Below are 21362 nucleotides of genomic sequence, written 5' to 3' on the forward strand. Positions count from 1 at the left end.
TGGATGGCCAAGCCCAGAGAGTGGTGGTGACAGTGCTTCACCCAGCTGGTGGCCAGTCACAGGTGGTGTCCTCCAGGGATCAGTGTTGGGCCCAGTCCTGTTTTATTGATGATCTGGATGAGGGAGTTGAGTCCACCACCAGCAAATTTGCAGGGGACATGCAGTTTTGGGGGAGTGTGGAAAGGTAGGAGTGCTCTGCAGAGGGACCTCAACAGGCTGGATAGATGGGCTGACTCCAACAATGGATGGGGTCCTGCACTTGGGCCACAACATCCCCCTGCAGTGCTACAGGTTAGCACAGAGTGGCTGGACAGTGGCCAGGCAGAAAGGGATGAGGGGGTGCTGCTTGGCAGCTGGCTGAACATGAGCAAGCATGTGCCCAGGTGGCCAAGGAGGCCAAAGGCACCTGGCCTGGATCAGGAACAGTGTGGCCAGCAGGAGCAGGGAAGCCATTCTTTCCCTGTACTTAGCACTGGGGAGGCTCTGCTTTAAACACTGAGTCTAGTTCTGGGTCCCTGAGTTGAGGAAGGATGTTGAGATGCTGGAGTGTGTGCACAAAGGGGCAACAATCTGGGGTCGTTTAGCCTAAAGAAGAGGAGGCTCAGGGGGGATCCTCTACATCTCTCTCTACAACTCCCTGAAAGGAGGCTGTAGCCAGGCGAGGGTCAGTTTCTCCTCCCAGGCAATAGGACAAGAGGACAAAGTCTTAAGCTGCTCCAGGTGAGGTTTAGGTTGGACATTAGCAGGAATTTCTACACAGAAAAGGTGATGGGGCATTGGAATGGACTGCCCAGGGAGGTGGTGGAGTCACAGTTCCTGGAGGTGTTTAAGGAAAGACTGCATGTGGCACTCATGGTCTGGTTGACACAGTGGTGTCTGGTCACAGGTTGGACTCAATTATCTCAAAGGTGTTTTCCATCCTAGTTGATTCTGTGATTCCGTGATTTTTCCCTGCTCCTGGGCAGTAATGTTTGGCCTCCTGAAAAGCTTTTACTTAATCCATGTATACACTCCATTTAGAAGACCTTATCTAACGGGAAAAAGTTCCAACAACCAGGCAATAGATTTGTTTTCCTTTGCCTTTAAATGAAATATCAATGGATGGATATTTTATTTTTAGCTGAATATGAAATTTCACAAGCGACCTGTCAAGCTCCTGTTTTCAAGAATGACTTTATTTCACACGTCAAGACAGCCTGGGAAATTAGTTTTTCTCACAGAGGGCTCTGATTAGGGATTACAAAGTGAGTGTGGCGCAGAGTGATTTTTCCTCCATCTTTTCCCTCGCCCCACCAACCTAGAGAGTGCCTGACTCTGCTGACTAAGGGGAGCAATTCATTACCATGCGTGGCAGGGGGATGGGAAGAAAGATAGCCATATTAAGTAGACTTGCTGGCCCAAGAGAGAATAGGAGAAGCATAATAATACTTAGCCCTTATCATTCTTTTCATCAGTAGATATCAAAGCACTTGAAAAAGGAGGTTGATTTGAGGGGAAAAGAGATAAATTCCAATTGCAAGCAGCCTATTGCAGAGGCACCAGCAGGAAGGCTCACTTTCACGATAGTATCTTCTGACTGTGGGTCTGCAGGGTAGAGAAATGAACAGGCCCTTTCCTCTGAAAAATGCAGAAGTACATTTCAAATGTTATTGACTTACCCAGTGTAACTCTCATGGGGTTTGGCAAAATATGAGGTCCAGTCCGAGAACTGGAGATTATGTATTACTAGTAAATGACACAGCAGACAGGACCTATTGCCTTTGCCAGCAGACAACAGCTGATTTACACCATGGTTTAACTCCTCACGGAAGCAATAAATAATCCAGATGAAGGGCTGCAGCATTTTTACCCTATGGAAAACGTGGCCCATTCTGGGGCATTTCTATTGCTGTCCAGTGGATTAGTAGCAGTCACTGGAGTAGAAAGCAGCCCTGTTCTGCTGTATATGAACAGCAATATTTGGCTCCACTGTTAAAAGTCCCGCACTGGCTGATCTGATACAGTTTACTGCCTGATTTCCTTTGGGCCACATGAAAGAGCTGCACATGAGGAGCCACACACTGAAAGCATCAATCCCAAGGTCAGTCTCCATATTCAAGAGGAGTGCAGCATCTCTACTGGCTACACATCTTTAACTGCTTACATACACATCTCATTGCAAAGAACTCTCAGGAAAACCTCTTCTTTTTCTCTTCCTTCTTTGTAATGTGTGGTCTAGCTTGAATCTATTTGCCAATGGCCTTTCTGCCCCGTGTATATGATAGCAATGTTCAAAGATGCCTGAAGTCCTGCTGCGACAGGCAGCCCAGAAAAACATCTCTCAGGAGGCAAGATGAGATCCCATTGGGTCAAACAGCTGCTGTGCAGTCACTATGACTCACATCAGAAGGGAAGAACACTCCAGGGGCAAGCACTTCATGTGGAAGTTACCCATGTTTTCATGATGCCATCTACAATAATAGCTTGGTTTTCAACAGTGTGAGGCATCAGCAAGTGCCTGAGGCAGTTCCCTGGCCCTAAGACTTCCAGGGCAAATAGAGAGCTAGAGAAAGGGAGAAGGAAGAAGACACCAACTTATTTACACTTGCCTGTCATGCTAACAGGAGCAGGTCACAGCAGAAGAAACGCCTTCTGCAAAAATGAATACACTCTCACTCAGTTTCAAAATCCTCCATCCTGCCTTGTGCTCATCATGATGCAGGCTCTGCTCTGCAAATCACAACAGCAGCTCTGAACAGCCCAATCTGCTGTGGACCAGTGCCTCCCTCCAATACAGCTGCAAATAGTTTTAAATCATTAGATGCAAGTTACCAAACAGTCTCTTGGATCAGGGTTAATTAAATGAGTGTTGAAATCTAATTAAGAACTGGTCCAGGTGATAATTAGCAGGAAATGTATGCATTAAAATATTCATTTGTCGATGAGCTGCAATTAAGAGTGTGATTTGGGGAAGGATCAATATCTGCGTCATGTGATCTGAAGAAAAATTAAAAGTCACCCAGCCTTCAACAGAAATGCAGGGGAATTTTGGCTACAGGTTTTTTTCTCTCTCTTCTCCTCCACTCCCCCTTCTGTTCAGGTTTTATAATAACTGCTGAAGATTGCTCTCCATCTTTGAATGGAGCATTCATCTCTGCATCCCTTTGTTTTCCTGAAGCACTTCTTTCAAAACCTTGCTCTTCATCACATTCTGTGAGTGGGTTATAGATTTATTAGAGAGAGACTAACAGGTCAAAAAGAAAGATTCTTTGCCAATGAAAATCACTTTCTCCCAGTACAGATTGCTAATCTAAGGGAACATCACTCATTGTGTGGTGTTAGATTGTTGGGGTCTTTTTTTAGCAGGTTAATTCCTCAACTCTTTATTCATAACTGAGAATCTGAAGAGGCTATTGAATATGTATAGCTTAGACTTATATATACATATGTCTATAGCTGTGGTTTACTACACTCTTCCCAATTTGTAGCAGAGCAATTCTGCTTTTGCTGAGATTATTTTTTCTCTTTGCAGGTACATAGGGGCATGTGTAAGCCAGTTAATAATATTTTTATTGTGCAATTCCAGAAAATTCATCCTCTGCTAGGACAATAAGGGTCCTGCAGCAGTTCAGCTCCTCTGGCATGGAGCTGGTCTTCCTCTACTGCCACAGCCAGAACTGAGCTGGTTGTTTCCCCACTGACAGTACTTTGACCAGTGAACACCAGTTTGTCAGAACAGGAGCTGTGGGAGCACAATTATTTCAGCTGCTCACTGTCAATGTCCTGCCCATCTCCCCAGGCTGGGGGGCAGCCCAGCTCCCAGGGCAATGCCCACTGCAGTCAGGGATTGGAGCTGGATTGTCCCTCCCCTGCACCTCCTCCTTCCCTGGGGAGGCCGCCCCATGGGGAAACAACCAACCCATGAAGTTAGGGCTTCCTTGGAGAAAGACCAAAAAATGCCCTCCTAGGTAGATCTATTTCTTCTCATCTCTGCCCCCTATCAGAAGTTTAAGGATTGCAGCTATTGACCCTTCATCTGGTTTTGGGAAGGAGAGGGATTTCTTTCATTCCCAAAAACACTGCATTTTTCACAGATTTCTGCAGGCAGCTCTGATGATCATCCGTAGCTCTGCGCTGGTGTTGACTACAGACATAATCCTAATTTTGTAGATCTTTCCTGGGAATGTATGGGCTCTTTCATGGTAGCCTCTATTTCCTACTGTTTGTGGAGAGGGAGCTCAGATCCATCCAGTATTATTTTTGGTCCCTTAATCTGGCAGTGCTGAAGAGATGCTGTTTCATGGTGACACATACACCCTGCCCAGCATACTGACTCCTGTCTCCAGGGATTTCTCACTGGACTTGAGGGTTACAAGACACAGCATTGAAAGGGTGATCCACATCAGGGGTCTGGAATGCAGAGACCTCACCCATTCCACCAAAACAAATCAGTCTACAAATCCTACCACATTCATGCAGCAAAGCCTCCTACGTTTCTCTGCACTATGTCCAGATCTTTGTCCTCTGACTCAACATTCTGGGCCTGAAGGTTGAAAGAATAAGGCAACAACTTTTGCAGAGAAAATGTAAATGACATCCTAGAAGCTTTAATTTTGTACACTAGGAGCCAGGCTGCTGGCAATCACCCTCCAGGATCCTTTCCTCCTGATGCTTGCACCCTCTTGCAAAAGCCAAAATTCACAGCCTGATAGGTTGCATGGAAAACACCAGCACCTGGATCCCATTCTACTAAATCTGTGTTAGGTGTATGGACTGATGAGCTGACGTGCATCAGGCTCTGATTCCCTGTGTGTCTCCTTTTGTTTCCTGTGCTGCAGGGAGCCTCTTCAAGCCTGGTGGTGAAGTTTGCGGACACGGACAAGGAGCGTACGATGAGGCGCATGCAGCAAATGGCAGGACAAATGGGCATGTTCAACCCCATGGCCATCCAGTTTGGAGCTTATGGAGCCTATGCACAGGCAGTAAGTATAGACAGCAGCTCTCTGAGTGTTCATGGGAAGGGGGACTATCACCTGGAAATGCAGAAAAACTCATGGGAGTGGACAAAAAACCTGAGCAGAAGAGGAAGCAGTGGCTTATCTGTTGAACTGGTTACATGATGGGAGTAAAAATTAGCTATGCCTTCCAGGGTAGGCTCTGGAAATCTCCCAGGTGTCTTCTAGGTGCCATAGACAGCTCTAGCAGTAACTTTTGGTCATGTGTGGACCTATGCAGAACACTTACTAGGGGGGCTAAGCCACTGTTGTGCAATGAAAACACACTACGCTTTGAGGATTTGGATAAAATAAGCCTGCTCACTTTATCCCAGTTGTCCCAGCTTTCTGCCTCACATCATCAGTACCCTGCTGTGCCTTGCATCACCATGGGTACCTTTGGAGTGACCCCAGGACAAAACAGCAGCTGTTGAGAGAAATGCTTTTAGATTCACAAAGCATGGTAGATGATAATGAAATGTACACACAGACATATGCCCACACAAAATCCTGCTGCCCCAAACAGTATGATTGGAACACACTGGGGAAAAATCCTCTTGTGCTAACTTCAGGTTTCCTGTGGGCATACCAAACCTGAGAAGACGTGACTGTACAGGTGCTGGGGTCTTTATGATATCATTCAATGGATGCCTCTGAAATTACTTGTTTTCATTAGGACAAAATTAACAAGGATCTGCAACACAAGACCAGGATCAGGTAACGGGCTCTCTGCCAGATATTTTGGAGGAAGGTGGAGGTGGTGCCTGCAGCAAGCAGACACAATACTTCCCAGTGACTTTGGCTGCTTTCTCTCAAGCAGGTTTTCAGGCAGTGACAGTGTACGTAGGTGCTTCTTCTATTTCATGGCAAAATGTGGCCCCCTGCACAATTTGTGCCCAGGAGGGAAGTGTTGTTGAGTACATTGTACAGGGTAGCACCTTACTGAATGGGAGACCCAAACCTTGCCTTAGGTTGTAGGACCAGCTCAGGAATAGCCCTCTGGTGTGCCAACACTCCTTCCAGAGCAATGACCACAAGGTTTTCCTTCCTTCCCTGTTTCTTTCTCATGTGTTGGCACCAAGTATTTCCCATTATATCACAAAGTTTTCTTTTTAATTTGAAGCTCTTGACATTTCCTCTCTGAAAGCCCTGTGCCTCACACAAGGAGTAGGTTGTGTACAACCCAGCCCACCCCCTTGTGTGAGCTATGCAGAGTTGTGAGGATATGCTGCAGAGCTCCACTGAAGTTCTTCCTCTCCTTCCAGCTGCACCTCTTGGTGCACTTCTGGAGTTTTTATTCTCTCTTTTCCGGAAAAATTCTATTTTTACTTCTATTTGGTTATCTTCATTTTCGTTCCTAGTCAAAGTCAGTCTCTGTATTTTCCTTGTCTTCTGCTCCCCTCCTCACATTATAGAAGAGCTACTTCCTCTGTGTTTAACACTCCCCCTGGCCAGAGAATGCTGCAGGAAGAGGAAAAGAGACAGTAAATCCCAAATGAGCCGAGGTCAATGGCCAGCAGACTCTCAGAGGGATGTAGCACCTTTGCCCCCATGAACCCGAGGAATTAACAGGAGGCAATCCACAGACAGCTTGGGACAAACATTTGCTGAGGTTGTCAGGCACGAGAAGTGGCTTCAGTGTCACTCTGCAGACATTGGTCAGGCAGCTGGAGAGATGGCCAAGACATCACTGTCCTGATGTCCTGGTCCAAAAACTCTTCTTGCATTATTTTTAATCTAGAGCAACTCTTCTAATTTCCAGACAAGGTTTATGCTGATGTGAGAGGATGTTGTCTGCACCTTTACACCACAAGTTTCCTTTGTTTGTCACCAGATAAGACAGGTGCATTATGAGGGGAGGTGAGGAATCAGGACAGAAGGAAGAGGAAAAACAATTTCTGGTCTCCTCCCATCCACTTGAAACAAATAGATATTTTTCATGTTGATTTCTGTGAAAGCAGAATTGGACCCGTACTCTTTTATTTTATATTTTTCTGATAAAAATGCTAATAAGGGGGAAAAAAAATAAGTTTTAGATCTTGACCCATTGGATATGACAAGCTGGTGACACCAATTACCCCGGGGACTTGGGAGCTGTCTAAATGATGGGATCACATTTCTGTGTGGCGCCTGTGGACCCAGAGCGTGCTCAGAGGCTGTCTCTCAATCAGCCTCCCTATCTGCTCCATCTCACAGGCTCACATGAAAGGGAGGGAAGGGAGAGCCGGGGCTCTGTGACGTTGCCTTGGTCCCGATTAATCCAGCCCGGGCTGCTGGCTCTCAGATATCAGGGTGATTGGCACCTCGCAAATGCCAGCAGGAGATGGAGGGATCGATAGCACGGAGGGAGAGGGAGACAGCAGTTTTACCCAGCCTGAAGTCAAAGAGCTAAGGCAAGGCAAGAGGAGGGAAGCTGAAATATCAGGATTGTCATGACTGGTGATGCCACTGCCACCAGCAACTCTCGTGACACTGGTTGAATTGTTTGACCCCCTGATCTTGTTTTTTCATGTGCAAATAAGCCTGATGATCAGGTTTATTTATTTTCTCCTCTCCCTCAGGGACATGGCTCTCTCCTGTGCTGTCTCTCCATGAGCTTTCTCAGAGTGGTGTGACAGTAACAAGAGTAAGAATTGCCTCAATGCTTTATAGTGAGGCCACCGCAAGCCTGAGACATCAGGCTCTCTGATTCCTAGCCTGTCCTCCCAGCTATCCCCCAGCAGACCAAACCTGACTGATGTCTCTGTATAACAATTCCCAAGCCATCCCATGACAGTGGTTTTTCAATAGTTTCTAATGCTCTGTCCCCATGGAGGAGGTTGCTCAGGACCCCATTTCTGCAGTTTCTTGCTGAATTTTCCCCAGAGAAGCATCTTGCACATCACTGTGACAGGATTAGCTCCAAAAAGCCTCGATGCACCAAGGTGTCTGTGCAACAGGAGCCCCATGGTGTGGCTGTTTGATAGATTGATGGGCAGAGCCATGGCTTTGCCGACGCAGCAGCACCACTGAGGAGAGGCAGCAAGGGTCTCAGACCATTAAAGTTTGACAGATAAACTTAAGTGTTGCTATCAGGACAGATTTGGACCCCAGGTTACCTCCCTTACAGCCCAGCAAATGGTCATGCCACAGCTCTCAGGCTGCTGCTCCCTGCCAACCCCCTCAGCCCCAACTTAAACAACTTTAACCTTGATAACAGCCATGGTCTCAGCCAAGCAACCAGTCCTGGGCTTCAGCAGCCATCTGGCCTCAGACACAGAGGCAAAAAAATGAGGAAGCAAAGGGAGTTCTCCACTGTGTGTGGTTTTCTATCCCCTTCTCGTGTGCCACCTTCAAGCAGCCCAGACAAAGCTTGGCACCAACTCTGTCTGCTGTTTCAGTGGCACAGAAAGTCACATCAGACCCACCTCACCTCTTTTGTATGCAGCTCAAGGCAAGTCAGATTTCATAGCTTCCTAAAGCTCCCAGAGCCCCTACTCTAATTTATTTCAGTGTGGGTTTTTTTGATTGTTTTAGGTTTTTTCTCTTCAGCAATATCTTCCCATACTCATTTGACTTCCCCTTTTATAGAGCAATTATTTATTTTATTTCACAAGGGTACAGGGCACCAGCCCTTTCCATTGTCGGGTTACTGTGGATCTACATCAGCTGGGTACTGACAGCTGCTCCTGCAGACTGAGGCCAGGCTGAGGTATGGATCTGGGCTCAGCCTGGAGAGAAGGAGAGTGATGCTGCCTGGCACCACCTTTGATTTGCTGCCAGCCTAGGAAGAACCTGCAGGCACACTCCCTGCTTCACAGAGCACAGCTCACCCACTCAGGGCGGCCAAGCCCAAAATCACAAGCAGTGACAATCAAAACTGCCTGTGGGTGGTGGTGGTACAGCCCTGGCACAAATAATCTACAGTTCCTGCAGGTCTTTCTTTGAATGAAAGGGGCAAGGAGTGTTTAGTGCCTGTCTCATGTCAGTGATGCCTCACCATGCAGAAAGGAAACATGCACAGATCAAAAAAGGGTGAGGGAGATGGGAAAATGCAGAAGAGCAAAGCAAGAACAAAGGAAAGAGCCTTGGAAAGTGACAGATTCAGTATAAATTATTTAATTTTTAAATTATTTAAGATAAGATCAAAGTCATAAATCAAGTTTGCATAAAAAATGGGTTGGGACTGTTAGCCACAGTCTTCTGGCCAAACTCCAGCCATGGGACTGATTGCATCCTGCAGCAGGGGATAGGCAGAGAGTCAGTGTGTAAAAACAGACAGGCTGGGACACAGCACAGGCAATGCTGACATTTGCTCTGTGGCCTGGAACAAGTCCTTTCTCAGTAAATCCCAGCTCCCCTCACTGTGAAAAGGTACAAATGGCTGCTGCTCCTGAACTGCAGACAATAACTGCAGCAAAAATTTGGAATATCCAGCCCAGCAGAGCTCTCAGACATCACCGTAAGTGGTCTCCTTGGGAAGTTAGGGCAGCAGTTACCACCATGCTGACCACAAAACCCTGGGTGCCCCACTCTGCCTCCCTGTCCAGCTCCCATGGAGGTGAAAGGATATTTCTGCTAAATGATCTGAGGTAGTGCTGACAGGAAGAATTGCTTTTTCCAATATTTCTTCAATTTGGACTGTGAAATTATTTTGGAGAGATAGTTAAAAAAAAAAAAATCAGCTAGCCCTATGAAATCAGGGAAAAATTACTGACTGTAGGCTGCCTTCTGGATATAATAGTTGATACATTTAAATTGCCAAAATGGGACAGTATATTTGGTAAATAGTACCTGTTATGCAAATTATTTGCACTTATCCGTTCCAGAAGAGGAAGCTATTTTGAAGCCATAATACTTTTAGCAGGGATAGTACCATATTTCTGACCAGCAGCTCCCAGGTAATAATGAACACTAGAAATAATGAATACTAAGATTTGGGCTCTACATACATATTTTTTAGGTCTTTTAGGGGGTTTTCCAAAGTTCCCAGGAAGTTAGGAACCTAAGCTATTGTGTGTCAGACTTTGGAAAGACACTAAGACATGAATCCGGGTGTTGCATATTTGTTTAGGTTTTTTTAATGTCCTAATTATATTTAAATTTTATTTTCAAAGCAGAAATTTCTATTTCCAAGAAAACATAAGAAGTATGAAGGACAATCCTGATTTCTCTACCAATTATCTTCTGTTTGTTTCAAGGCTTGAAAGTATTTTTAGATTTACCTCCCAATAGCCAGTTAGGTATAGCAGACATGAATTTGTCAATTACACAATTTTACCAAACATGAGTCCTATTACTGCTTGATTGATTACTTTACTTACCTCTTTCTATCACAGGGATACCATGAGGATTCATTAGCTAAGTCTGTATAGATCATTAGAGATGGGAAGTGTGGGATACTGTTACTACTACTACTACCATTTCTATTTTTTTATTATTATTATTACTATTATCATTATTATTATTGTTGTTGTTGTTGTTGTTGTTGTTGAATGAAGAATATGAAAAATCAAACAAAACATTGCGTGGTTCAGACACAAAGATAGAAAATAGCACTGGAAAAAAGGAGAAGGTCATCACATTGTTCAGAGTAAGACTGGAGCACAATGATCACGCTATTTCAGAAAGAGCTCTTTAGAAATAATCCGCCTTTCTCCTCTTCCCCCTCTTCAGTTTCACACACATTTCTTTTGGGGCATGGGGAAGGCATTGCTTTTCCTGTTTCTAGCAGGATTTTTGTTCTGAGAAAGTTCCTTCATCCTCCACGCAATCGTTCCTCCTGTAAGAAAAAGGCATTATCTCCTGCCCCTGAGTACCATTGCATCTTTGAGTAGGAAAAAGATGAGTGAGACAAACCCTTACATGCGTCTGTATTGATCAGACAACTCTGCCACCCCTTCCCATGCTTTAGATGGCTTTTCCAGGGCCTCTCCACCTGTTCCAGCACTGGGATGGTGACTGCAGGTTCCTGTCTCTTGGGGTGCTGCCCAAGGGCAGGAACAGGTCTGGTAGCACCTCCAGATTTCCTCAGAAGACAAATATTTGAGCAACAGAAAAGACAGCAGGAAAAAAGGAACCAATCCCTAAAATGGATGGGGAAAAGCTCTAACTGCTGAGGAAAAGGTCATGCAAAGGAAGTAAGAGAAGCAGAAGGAAGTACGTCCTTTCAGCTAAGGGAGGGAAAAGCTCCTCTCTGTCCCCTTGGATCAGCCTGAGATAATAAGGCTGCTGCCTTCCTGATTAGTGCTCTGTAGCCCCAGCCCAGGCAGGGAAAATCTGCATTTCAAATGGCATATTTTAAAGTACACAATACCCAGGGGCCCTGCTGCTATTGATTTGCCTCTGGTGGGGTCATTGCCTCACTTTCTACAGCTTTATTAACTGGGACCATGCACTGGGTCTCTTTCAAAGTGAAAGGAGAGTGGATGGGACATTTGTCTTCAGGGGGAGCCGGGGAAGAAGTGGGGTGACTTTCATTGGGAATGCCTTGGGGGTTTTAGAAGGAAGGCTGGTGACCCTTACAGGACTTGTTCTCCTGCTGTAAATTTCCCTAGAGACACCCTGGGGGGGAAGCAGGTGGGTCTAAAGCAGTCAGCTCCTTTCAAGGTGACTGAATTCCTGTCCTCCCACCCTCGTGGTGCCATTGCACTCACCAAGCTCTGGCCATCAACCACTGGGCTGGGTAGGAGCCCCCTCTTCCTCCTCCCAACCTCTGCCCCTGAGCCCCTCCAGACAGAGTGGCACGGCCACAAATGGGACCTGTGACCTCAGGAGTTCAGCAGGAAATTTGTCAAGGGTTGGAACGTCCAGACATTCCTGCGCCTTGGCTGAGGCCACTTCTCCAGGCAAGGAAGCAAAGCCACCAGCTGGTGTGTACAGCTGTGCTCAGGTGGGGAATGCTCTGTTCCTTCCAGCTCCAGCAACCCCACTTTTACTCTGTTGACTCGGTCTGAAGGCTGCAGAGAGGTGTGTGTCCTCTGGGTCATGGTGTGAAGGGCTCATTTCAACATCCAGAGGGGTTCCCAGATCTCTAAATCATCTCAGAGAGTGCATCCACAGAGCGCTGAGAATAATAGATATTGGGTGACTGTTCCCTGCAGGAGCACCTCTGCTTTTAGCAGAAGCACCTGATCTAGTTTCCCATGTCAAAGATTAGGATTTTTACCACATCAAATTGAAAAGGGGTAAGAAAGTGCTAGAGGCTATAAAACTATTTATTAAAAATCTACAAAGCTACAAATATGTGAAAAATATATTTTTAAAAACAAAACCAAATCTTTAGGTATCACCCAGGTGAAAATACCCAGAGCAGAAAATGAGATGTGAGTCAGCACACCTAGTGTTGGAGTTAATCCAGTGTTAAAGATGGGTGGATGGATTCCCCTTCCTCCTTGACTTCCTTGACATACTTTCTAATATTGCCTGCTCAGTACCTCCTCTGGAGAATTAACTCAAATGATGCCCAGGAACAAATGTACTCCTTAAAGTAGAATCATCATAGGTATAATAAAAAAGATTGTCTAATCACTCCATCAGTAATTACAAAGAGCAAAATATCACTAATTAAAATGTAAAAGTGCCTTGTGCAGGGTAAAATAAAACAGGGTGATTAGCCATCAAAGGAAAAGTCACCATTTTGCCACCAATCTTTATTAGGCTTCAAAAATAATAATACTCAAACCAGCAGAACACATTTCACCTGTAGATCTGACAATGTGTGGAGTCAGGTATCCTCTGTTACATTTTATTGCTGGAGAAACCAAAGCAAGTTCACATAACTTGTGCATAGTTATTCTGCAGGTTTTTGTCAGAGCACCCCTTACTTTGGACTGTTTATGGATGGTGACAGGGAAAGTTTCAGCATTTGAATGAGTGCAGTGATTTCAAGGGTTTGTTTTAGTGTACATGTGTAAGAACAGTTAATTTAGCTGATATTTCAATATTAAAGCGAACAGAAGGGAACAGTCTGTTCCTTGCCATGACTTCTGAGGTCTGTTTAATTCTGAGCAGCAAGTCCCATGTGCTTAAAGAACAGCATCAGAGGGTGATTTCCTGATGGGAGAGAGAGTGAAATCAGAGAGAGCAGTGAAACAGAGTAACTCCAATTTTGGAGACAGCAAAGACATGAATCACTTCTAAAATCACCACAGAAAAACATTTCTCTTTTCCACTATTATCATCAAGTCACAGATTACCAGAGACTGGGGAATGTGCAGTTTTCCCAAACTTTCTATTCATCTTCTTTCCCCCTTCCCCTTCTCTAAGCACCCAGAAATTGTCACTGCTGAGGGTTGGATGCTCAGACATTCCCACCCCTGTCTGGTTGCTTGTCCAGCACCAGGAAAGAGGACAAGAAGCAGCTACAACCAAACTGTCTTATCTTCACACCAGGAAGTGTGAAAGATAAATAATCCTTCTCTGCAGCCATACTGTCCACATGAACCTCACGAGCTCTGTGCTGGGCTCTGAGTGAGGCAGAATGATTACAACACCTCATTTTAATGAAAAAAGCATTCCCAGGCTTCATAAACATTCTCCAGCATTCTGCTCCAAAATTTATAGCCCCAAATGCCTGAAAATGCTGCCTGGGTTCCTTACTTCTGACTTTTGTAGGTGCCCTGAAATAAGCAGCGTTTTGACTTCCTAAAAAAATTAACTGAGAAGGTTGACCCAGATCAAAACCACAGGGAAGGGGTTTTCTCATTAGACAAATCTAATCTTGCTAAAACAGGGGAGCTCCCTTCTCTTTGGGGAAGAGAAGGGAGTGAAGTACAGCACTTCTAGGAGTCTCTGATAGTGTTGGAAATCAGTGCAATGACCTGGTTAGAAGTTTTGGTCATGGTTTTGCTTGATACCCAGCTGAAGCCTCCTAGCACCAGAAAAACTTGGGTTTTGTTGCTGACAGGTGAAGAAAAACCAGATTATCCCTAGAGAACTAGTCAAAATTTCTGCTTTGGAGAAAGAATCCCCTTTTCCTACATACACTCCCATCAGTAACCTCCAAGCTTTTCCAGAATTTTGACAAAAGCAACGTAAGCCACAAAACCGCTCTGCTCAGGTATATTGCGTTTTGTCTGTACAAAGACTTTTCTCTGTCTTTCTCAATTGGTGGGACAGGTCCAGGTCACAACAGACCTCCACATGGCAGGGGGGGGACCATAAAAACCCCAAGTTGCCAAGGCACCCTTTGCTTCTGTGGTGAGAAGGATGCCCAATCCTGGGGGGTGCCACAGGGGTGGCGTGCCGACGCCCCAAAACATCGGGATGCATCCCGCCCTTCCCGGGTGCCCTCCTGGAGCCGGTGCCACAGGCTGCCCCGCCAGTGACCGCGTGATATTTTTTCCCTGCTCTCTTTGTTCCAGCTGATGCAGCAGCAAGCGGCCATCATGGCCTCGGTGGCGCAGGGCGGGTACCTGAACCCCATGGCCGCCTTCGCCGCGGCCCAGATGCAGCAGATGGCGGCTCTGAACATGAACGGCCTGGCAGCTGCCCCCATGACTCCAACCTCAGGTATGGGCACAGTGGGATGGAGGGGGCAGAGGGCAGGGAAACCAGGCCAGGTCACGCAGGACGGCTGGCAGGATTGGTTAGATCTTTGGGATGCTCTCTGAGCATCAGGGTCTTCTCAAGGGTAACAAGTGGAAGGGCCAAAGGAAAGGGCCTCAAGTGGCACCAGGGGAGGTTTGGATGGGATACTAGAAAAGGTTTCTTTCCCAAAATGGTTGTCAAACACTGTAACAGACTGCCCAGGGCAGGGAACGAGCATCCGTCCCTGGAATTATGTAAAAGTCATGTAGATGTGGAATTTAGGGACATGCCTTTGTGGCAGGCTTGGCACTGCTGCCTTAATGGTTGAACTCAATGATCTCAGAAAGAACATTCACTATTCTCTGCTTCTATGACATTTCTCAGTCTAATCCCACACACAACTTCTCTTTATCTCCAAAAACCCTGCAAATGTCACAAAACATCCCATAGCGGCCTGCACTGGTTTATTGGGACATATATATATGTCCAGGGGGTCAGTGTTGGTGCTATCACAGCCAGGCTCCCCCACAGACTAGAAAAATAGGGTTGTGGTGAGGTGCAATGTCATCAACAAGATGAATTTTGCCCTTAGGAAACATAAGCACATTCCCCTATTGTGAAATTGGACAGAAGGCACTCAAGGAATACATCTGGTGCTACCTGGAATGAGGGTGTGCAGTGAGGGGGTTTTTGGCTGCAGCAAGAGACAGGTAGCCAGTGAAAGGCTCCCAGGATCTAGCTAGGCTGTAAAAAGCCCATTCTAGAAGCTGCAGTATGGTCCAGCAGGCAGAGAAATAAGCTGAGATGGGAACAGGACTGTCTTTCTTGTGGCTTGAAGAATATGATTATTCCCATTTGGGCAGGAACAGGCCAAAGGAATCATCAGCTCTGGTAGTCCTGGAATAACATGTGGCCTAACAGCAGGGGGGAAGGGAAACAGGAAAAGTGGGGCCAAACCTTGAAAGAAGTGAGGATTTGGGAAGTTTTCCAATACACAAGAGTCTGGTGGGGAGGCAGAGGACTCAAAGGCACGTCTTGAAAGGACCATTTGTAACAATATCACAAGGGAATGGGGAGAGAAGGGAGAGTAAGAAAGAGACAGATCTCATTCCACAGGACTTTATGGAGACCCAAAAAAAAGCACTTGACTCAAAAATCTTATACTGCACATTTCAAAATGTATGTTTACACAATGATAAATGTATAAACAAAAAGTCGATGGAGCTACTGCAAATCCAAATAAAAAAGTGGCTTAATTATATGTGCACCCTTTAAACCTGCTGCTGGCAAGATTATCATATTTGCATTAGCTAGATTTGTTTTGTGTTGGTGGGAGCAGAGAGAACATCAAACAAAGACTGCCTGGAATTCAAATATTGTCAGGGTCTGGAAAGCTGAATCCAGGCATTATTGTGCAATGGACCCACCACAAAAGAGCACAAGCTCTTTTGAATATATATAAGCAAATTCTTGAAAAGAGTATGTTCTGTATCATGGCTGTGAGAGCACCTGTAAAACAGCAAAGTTCTGTGCCCACCAAGTTCTGTGCCATGAAAAACATCCCAGCTCTTTTATAGCGTAATCATTTCCTCTTCTGCTATGGCCAGTGCCTTTCAGAGTATCATGCAATTTAGGTTGTACAGGGTCTTTAGGATCATCAAGGCTAACCATTAACCCAGCACTGTCAAGCCCACCACTAAACCATATCCTTCAACACCACATCCCCGTGTCTTTAAAATACACCAAGGGATGGCAACTCCACCATTTCCCTGGGCAGCCTATTCCAGGGTTTGACAGGATGAGGGGACTGCTAAACTCTCACTGTCAGAACAGAGGAGAGGAAACTCATGTTTTTTACATGCTTTCTGGATTACCCATGACTGGTCATTATTGAAAATAAGATGCTGGTTTAGATGATCCCCTGATGTCTTTCACAGCAGCCGATTTCGCACTCTCCTAATGACATATTTTCAATCACAGAGCCTATTCACTTTGGCATTATTTCAGATTTACCTTGAATGAGTAGCTTCCTTCATGAAAAACCTCTGTGGTGGGTTGTGGAAATGTCCATTGACAATTATTCCTTGGGAGAAATGTTTAGACTTTGAAATTACTCCTTGTATTACTACAACACTCACAAAGCATGTGATAAGATGCATAGAAAATGTTTCACATAATGTCTGAGCAAGCAAGCCTACAACAGTAGCAGCAATTTCTGAGTAGCCAGGAGATATCTGAAGCCTAACATTAATTCTCCTGCTGGCTTTTGTTAGCATTCAGAAAGCCAAATGGAAAATGATCATTCTGCTTCATAGCAGGATTTCTAGTCATTGAAGTATATCTTTTTTCTGCCTTGGAAGGAAAATGAAATATTTCAAAGTTCTCAGAAAAAAAAAAAACAACAAGGCACTAGAAAAAGTGTTTGGAACATTGGAAAAAAAATAGAAAGGAAGTGTTTTGATCTTCCTGAAGCAAAAGAAAAATTGTGCTAGAAAAAAAGGTTCTGGTAACCCAGAAGTCCTAGAGGCTTTGGAGGTATGGGCTCAGCCATTCCAATTTTATGGGCTCAGCCATACCAAGCTCAGCCAATTTTTAGCCCCCCTAATACAGCTGGTTTCCTCTGCATCCCACCTCTAGGAGAGTGGATTCCTGGGAATATGACCATAGCTTAATTCATTTCCATGGGACCTAGGGGCTCAGAGTTTTGGATCCAGGCAAATCTAATAGATGAGAGATAGCATCCATCTCACCTGGCTTTAACCATAAAAAACTTAGACATCTCATTTGAACTGCAGTCAGTGGAGTGCAATAAGCACTCCCTATGGATAATTCAGACCAAGAAAATTGTAACACTGTTTGCTGTCATTTTAACAGTCTTCCATCAAGGGTCAGGTTTATCTCAGACAACAGTCCATAATTGTGAGGGAATTAATTTGACATTTCTGAGAGTTTGGTTCAGGCTTTAGATTTCTCCCATCACTGCAACAATCTGGGTGAAAAGTGGGTCTGGCAGTGGGTCTGCTGCTCTGTTACCTGCAGAGATCAACTAGAAATTAAATTTTATTTAGGCTTCCTTCCTTCTTCCTCCTCTCCCTGCCTCCCTCCCTCTCTCTCTCTCTCCTTGTTGTAAATCTGCACCTGGTGTGGCTACAGCAAGAGATCTCAAACGAGGGATGAAATCCACAACTGGCATGCACCACCACCATTTGTTCTCCACGGTGGCATTATGCCAGTTTTACTCCAGCTACAGATCTGACCTCTCCAGGGGAGTTCTTTATAAGAAGAAAATTGAAGAATTCCAATAAATATGCCTAAACTTCCTCAGACATGCACAAAATAGCAAGCACAAATCCCTTGCTGCAATTTTAGAAAAAAAATATTATTTACATTTTCTATGCAAATAAAGGAGAGATCCAGAAAAGCAACTGAAATTTTAAGTAGCCTTTGTGATTTGGAAGCTGATGGCATATGCTAAGAGCATTGCCTTTGGACTTCAGTTGCCACTGCTGGCTCCCTGTACCTCCACAGAGGACATTTTTAAAGGCCAACACCATTTAAATAAGAAAAGGGGAAGCAGCAGCTTGTCTGCTCAGGGTATAAGAAATGAGCTGAAGTACTGCCTTTTTTTTTTGGGCTACTCAAATCTGAACATATTAAAATATCTCATGCATCTCTAGCAGATTTCTTAAAGCACCAACACAGATTTAAGCAGTGGTTAAAGTGTGTTATTGGACTAACCCATCATGGAAAGCTGCAATGGTGAAGACAATATCTGCAATTGGTTTAAAAGAAAGATTACTGCAAAAATTGTGCTTTCAATCAGTAGCATACCCTGATAGAGAAAGATATTGTTGAAGTTAAGATAGTTTCACTTCCCATGCACACCTAGCAAGAGAAAAATATGATTTCAGGCTCATTGAAAACTCATTTTTGGTCCCTGAAATCATCCTGAACATGTTGCAAGAAGAACAGACTGTCCAGCCATTTTACACTTACATGGGAGTAAGTCAGTGAGGTAGCAGACGGATTTAATTCTCTTCCCAGAAATTCAAGTATTCTCTACCAGTGGGTGACAAGATCCCACTCAGAACATAAAGACAAATTTGTTCTTCTCAAATAGCAGCATTACAGCCCCCCACAGGATGCATCTGGGAAGAAGGAAAGAAAAGATTCCATGAAAGGAACAGAATTTGGTCCAAATTTTGTCCCAGTTCATTGAGAGATATCTGTTAAAACAGTATGAAGTCAAGCTTGGACCAAACAAGAACATTCAAAAATGTATCACTGGCTACCTTTAGGCTACAAATAAACCTGACAAGTCTTTTAAGGATCCCTAGTGCTGGGAAAGTTCAGAATGAGTTTGCACATGAAAGGTGTATTCATGAGAGAGTGCAGACAGAGCAGTCCTGGAAATCAGTGCACCCACAGAGATCCAAAGGGAATCTGATAGGAACTGCTGTAGGAAGCTGAGGCTGAGAGTTTTTGGAGGTTTTTCAAGCTTGTCTTGAGTGCTTTCTGAACAGGGGAGCGACTGCAAGCAGTCCATTTATTTGCTCAACAGCTTGGGAGCTTTTTCGTTTCTCGGGTGTTTGTTTGTTTTGCGGGTGGTGGTCACAGCTGTTGTGTCAGCAGTTTTCTCCACAAAGTTGTTGTTCCCAGCACTCACCAGCTCTGCCCTTGTGTCCCCCTCACTTTCAGGTGGAAGCACGCCTCCTGGCATAACTGCACCAGCTGTGCCTAGCATCCCATCTCCCATTGGGGTGAATGGTTTCACTGGCCTCCCGCCGCAGGCTAATGGGCAGCCAGCTGCTGAAGCCGTGTTTGCTAATGGCATTCACCCTTATCCAGGTAAGCCAGACACATCCTGTGCCCGCAGCCTATTGCCTCAGTCCTAGGGATACTGTCCACACCCTCAGGCTTTGCCCAGCAATAGCCTGTGGCACGGGTTCAGAAGGGTTACACCCCACACAACCAGGGCTCTGTATTGGTGTATTGTGTCTTATGCAGCTACAGTGTTAAACGGTTCAATCTGGATGATAAACATCAAGGGCATGTTGGAGGTGGAAAAACTGTGTACTGAATATTTGAGTGCTCATCTGCTGGGTAGCATGTCTGGTGAATACAGTCAGGACAACCAGCATGTTTTGCTTCAGCTGAACACTGACCTGAGTCCCGAGCAGCTCGTGCTGGCAGATCCCCTGCAGGACTCCCAAGGGTCCTGCCTCTGGTTAGCCTTGAAGGAGCTGTGCTAAGCCTGTTTGCACCCAGCACTGGCATCTCCTGCTGGAATTGCCCCACAGCCAGATGGCTCCGGGAAGATGATCCAAAGGGTCCACGTGCCCCAGACCCAAGCGGCTTCCTGTGTGCAGGGAGCAGGTGTTGATCTCCGAAATGCCCACTGCACGCAAATCCTGCTGCCTTACCAGGCCTGGGGAGTGAAGCTGCATTGATATAGCCTCTGAATGGGCTCAGGGTCACCCATTGGTGGTACACTGCAGGAGAACTGCTGCTGGGATTCACACTGTGCCTAGCTCGAAAATGCCAGCACTACAGGAGTGATTTTGCAAGCACTGGCAGTCAGAGATGGATGAGGGAGGTTAAAGGATCCATACCTGCCCCTATACCTGTATTTACAAATTCACGTACAGTCTAAATCTGTAATTTACCAATTACCATTCCTTAATGTGCACCTACATTTTTTCAGCATCCTCAAGACTTGAGATAGCTCTCTCCTCCAATACACTTCCTCTAGAAAGTAATTTTACACCATTTCTGCACACACACTAATGGTAACAATCATAGCAATAAAAAAATCCAAGTAAATGTTACTAATTGATCCTAATCACCAGCTTGCAAAGGAATATTTTACCCTGGGGAACTGATAGATTGATCTAGTCTGTTAGGAAATCAAATACTGAGTTCAATGTTCCAGCCAAAAAGCCCCAAAAGCTCTAAGAAAAAATAATTCTTTCAATCTTAGCCAGTCCTGAAAACTCAGAAGATTCATCATCATAGGGAAATTTATGAGATACAAGGAAAAATACCTTATAGTATAGAAATACCAAAGCCTTATCTAGGTACTGACAAATAATTATCCTCCTCCCAGCAAACACTTTGCAAACATGGACTTTGAGTGCAACTCTAAGCAGAAGTAAAATCAAGGGACTTACTGTACTCAAAATTAGGCATGCATATATGTGTTGTAGCAGCGTAAGGACAGGGGAGATTTTGGAGTCATCAGAAAACTGCAGAGAGCCCTTAGTATGTTCAGTGAGTTCAACCACAACACTGAGAAAGCATTCTGTCTTTAAGGTTATATAAACATGGCCATCTGTTCTTCTGTCCATTTATTTCCGTTTGCCTGTTTGCCAGTCAATCATTTCTCTGTTTATTCATCCACTTCTCTGTATGTCTGTCCTTTTATTCTGGTTTATTCAGATCCCTTTAGCCAATTTCGATGATCCATTACTGTGGGTACAGAGAAAATATGTTCTTTCTAGGTGAATCTTAATGGCTTGAGCTTTTCTTACTATCCCCAACTACCCCATAATTAAAGAATACCTCAGTTAGATATTCCATCCATGGTTATATAAAAGCCAATGGCCTTAATCTGATTCTCTCTGAGTTTCTGAGAGACTTGCTCAGGCAGCAATGCCCAGTTAAGTCCCTGCACAAACCCCAAGAGGCTGACACACAGAAAGGTGACAGTCATCCTGCCCCTCCTTGCTGCAGGCAGACAGACTCCCTTCTGCCAGTAGAGCTGACATCCAAACAGTCTGAGCTGTGTAAAGCTTGGATTTATCTCAGGGTAACTTCAGCAATACATTTGTCTTTCTCACTGCTCAGCTTCCCCATAATGTGGTGACACCTTAAGTTATA

The 21362-nt window shown here is 45.0% G+C and overlaps 1 protein-coding gene across 17 annotated transcripts in view; it reads left to right on the forward strand.

The window, feature by feature from the left end:
• The window catches only part of CELF4 (CUGBP Elav-like family member 4), a 712336-nt gene that overhangs the window by 613220 nt on the left and 77754 nt on the right, over positions 1-21362 (forward strand). For 16 of the 17 annotated variants that reach the window (XR_010443151.1, XM_064736702.1, XM_064736693.1 and 13 more), the window contains exons 6-8: positions 4818-4961; positions 14318-14465; positions 19182-19331. Coding sequence is in view for 16 of the 17 variants with exons in the window: in XM_064736702.1 (XP_064592772.1) it covers positions 4818-4961; positions 14318-14465; positions 19182-19331 (442 nt within the window). In the remaining variant the exon portion in view is untranslated. The remainder of the gene's footprint in view (positions 1-4817; positions 4962-14317; positions 14466-19181; positions 19332-21362) is intronic. The other variant, XM_064736692.1, reaches the window with a different exon arrangement.

This window comes from Zonotrichia leucophrys, chromosome Z, assembly GCF_028769735.1.
Source record: "Zonotrichia leucophrys gambelii isolate GWCS_2022_RI chromosome Z, RI_Zleu_2.0, whole genome shotgun sequence".
NCBI lineage: Eukaryota > Metazoa > Chordata > Aves > Passeriformes > Passerellidae > Zonotrichia > Zonotrichia leucophrys.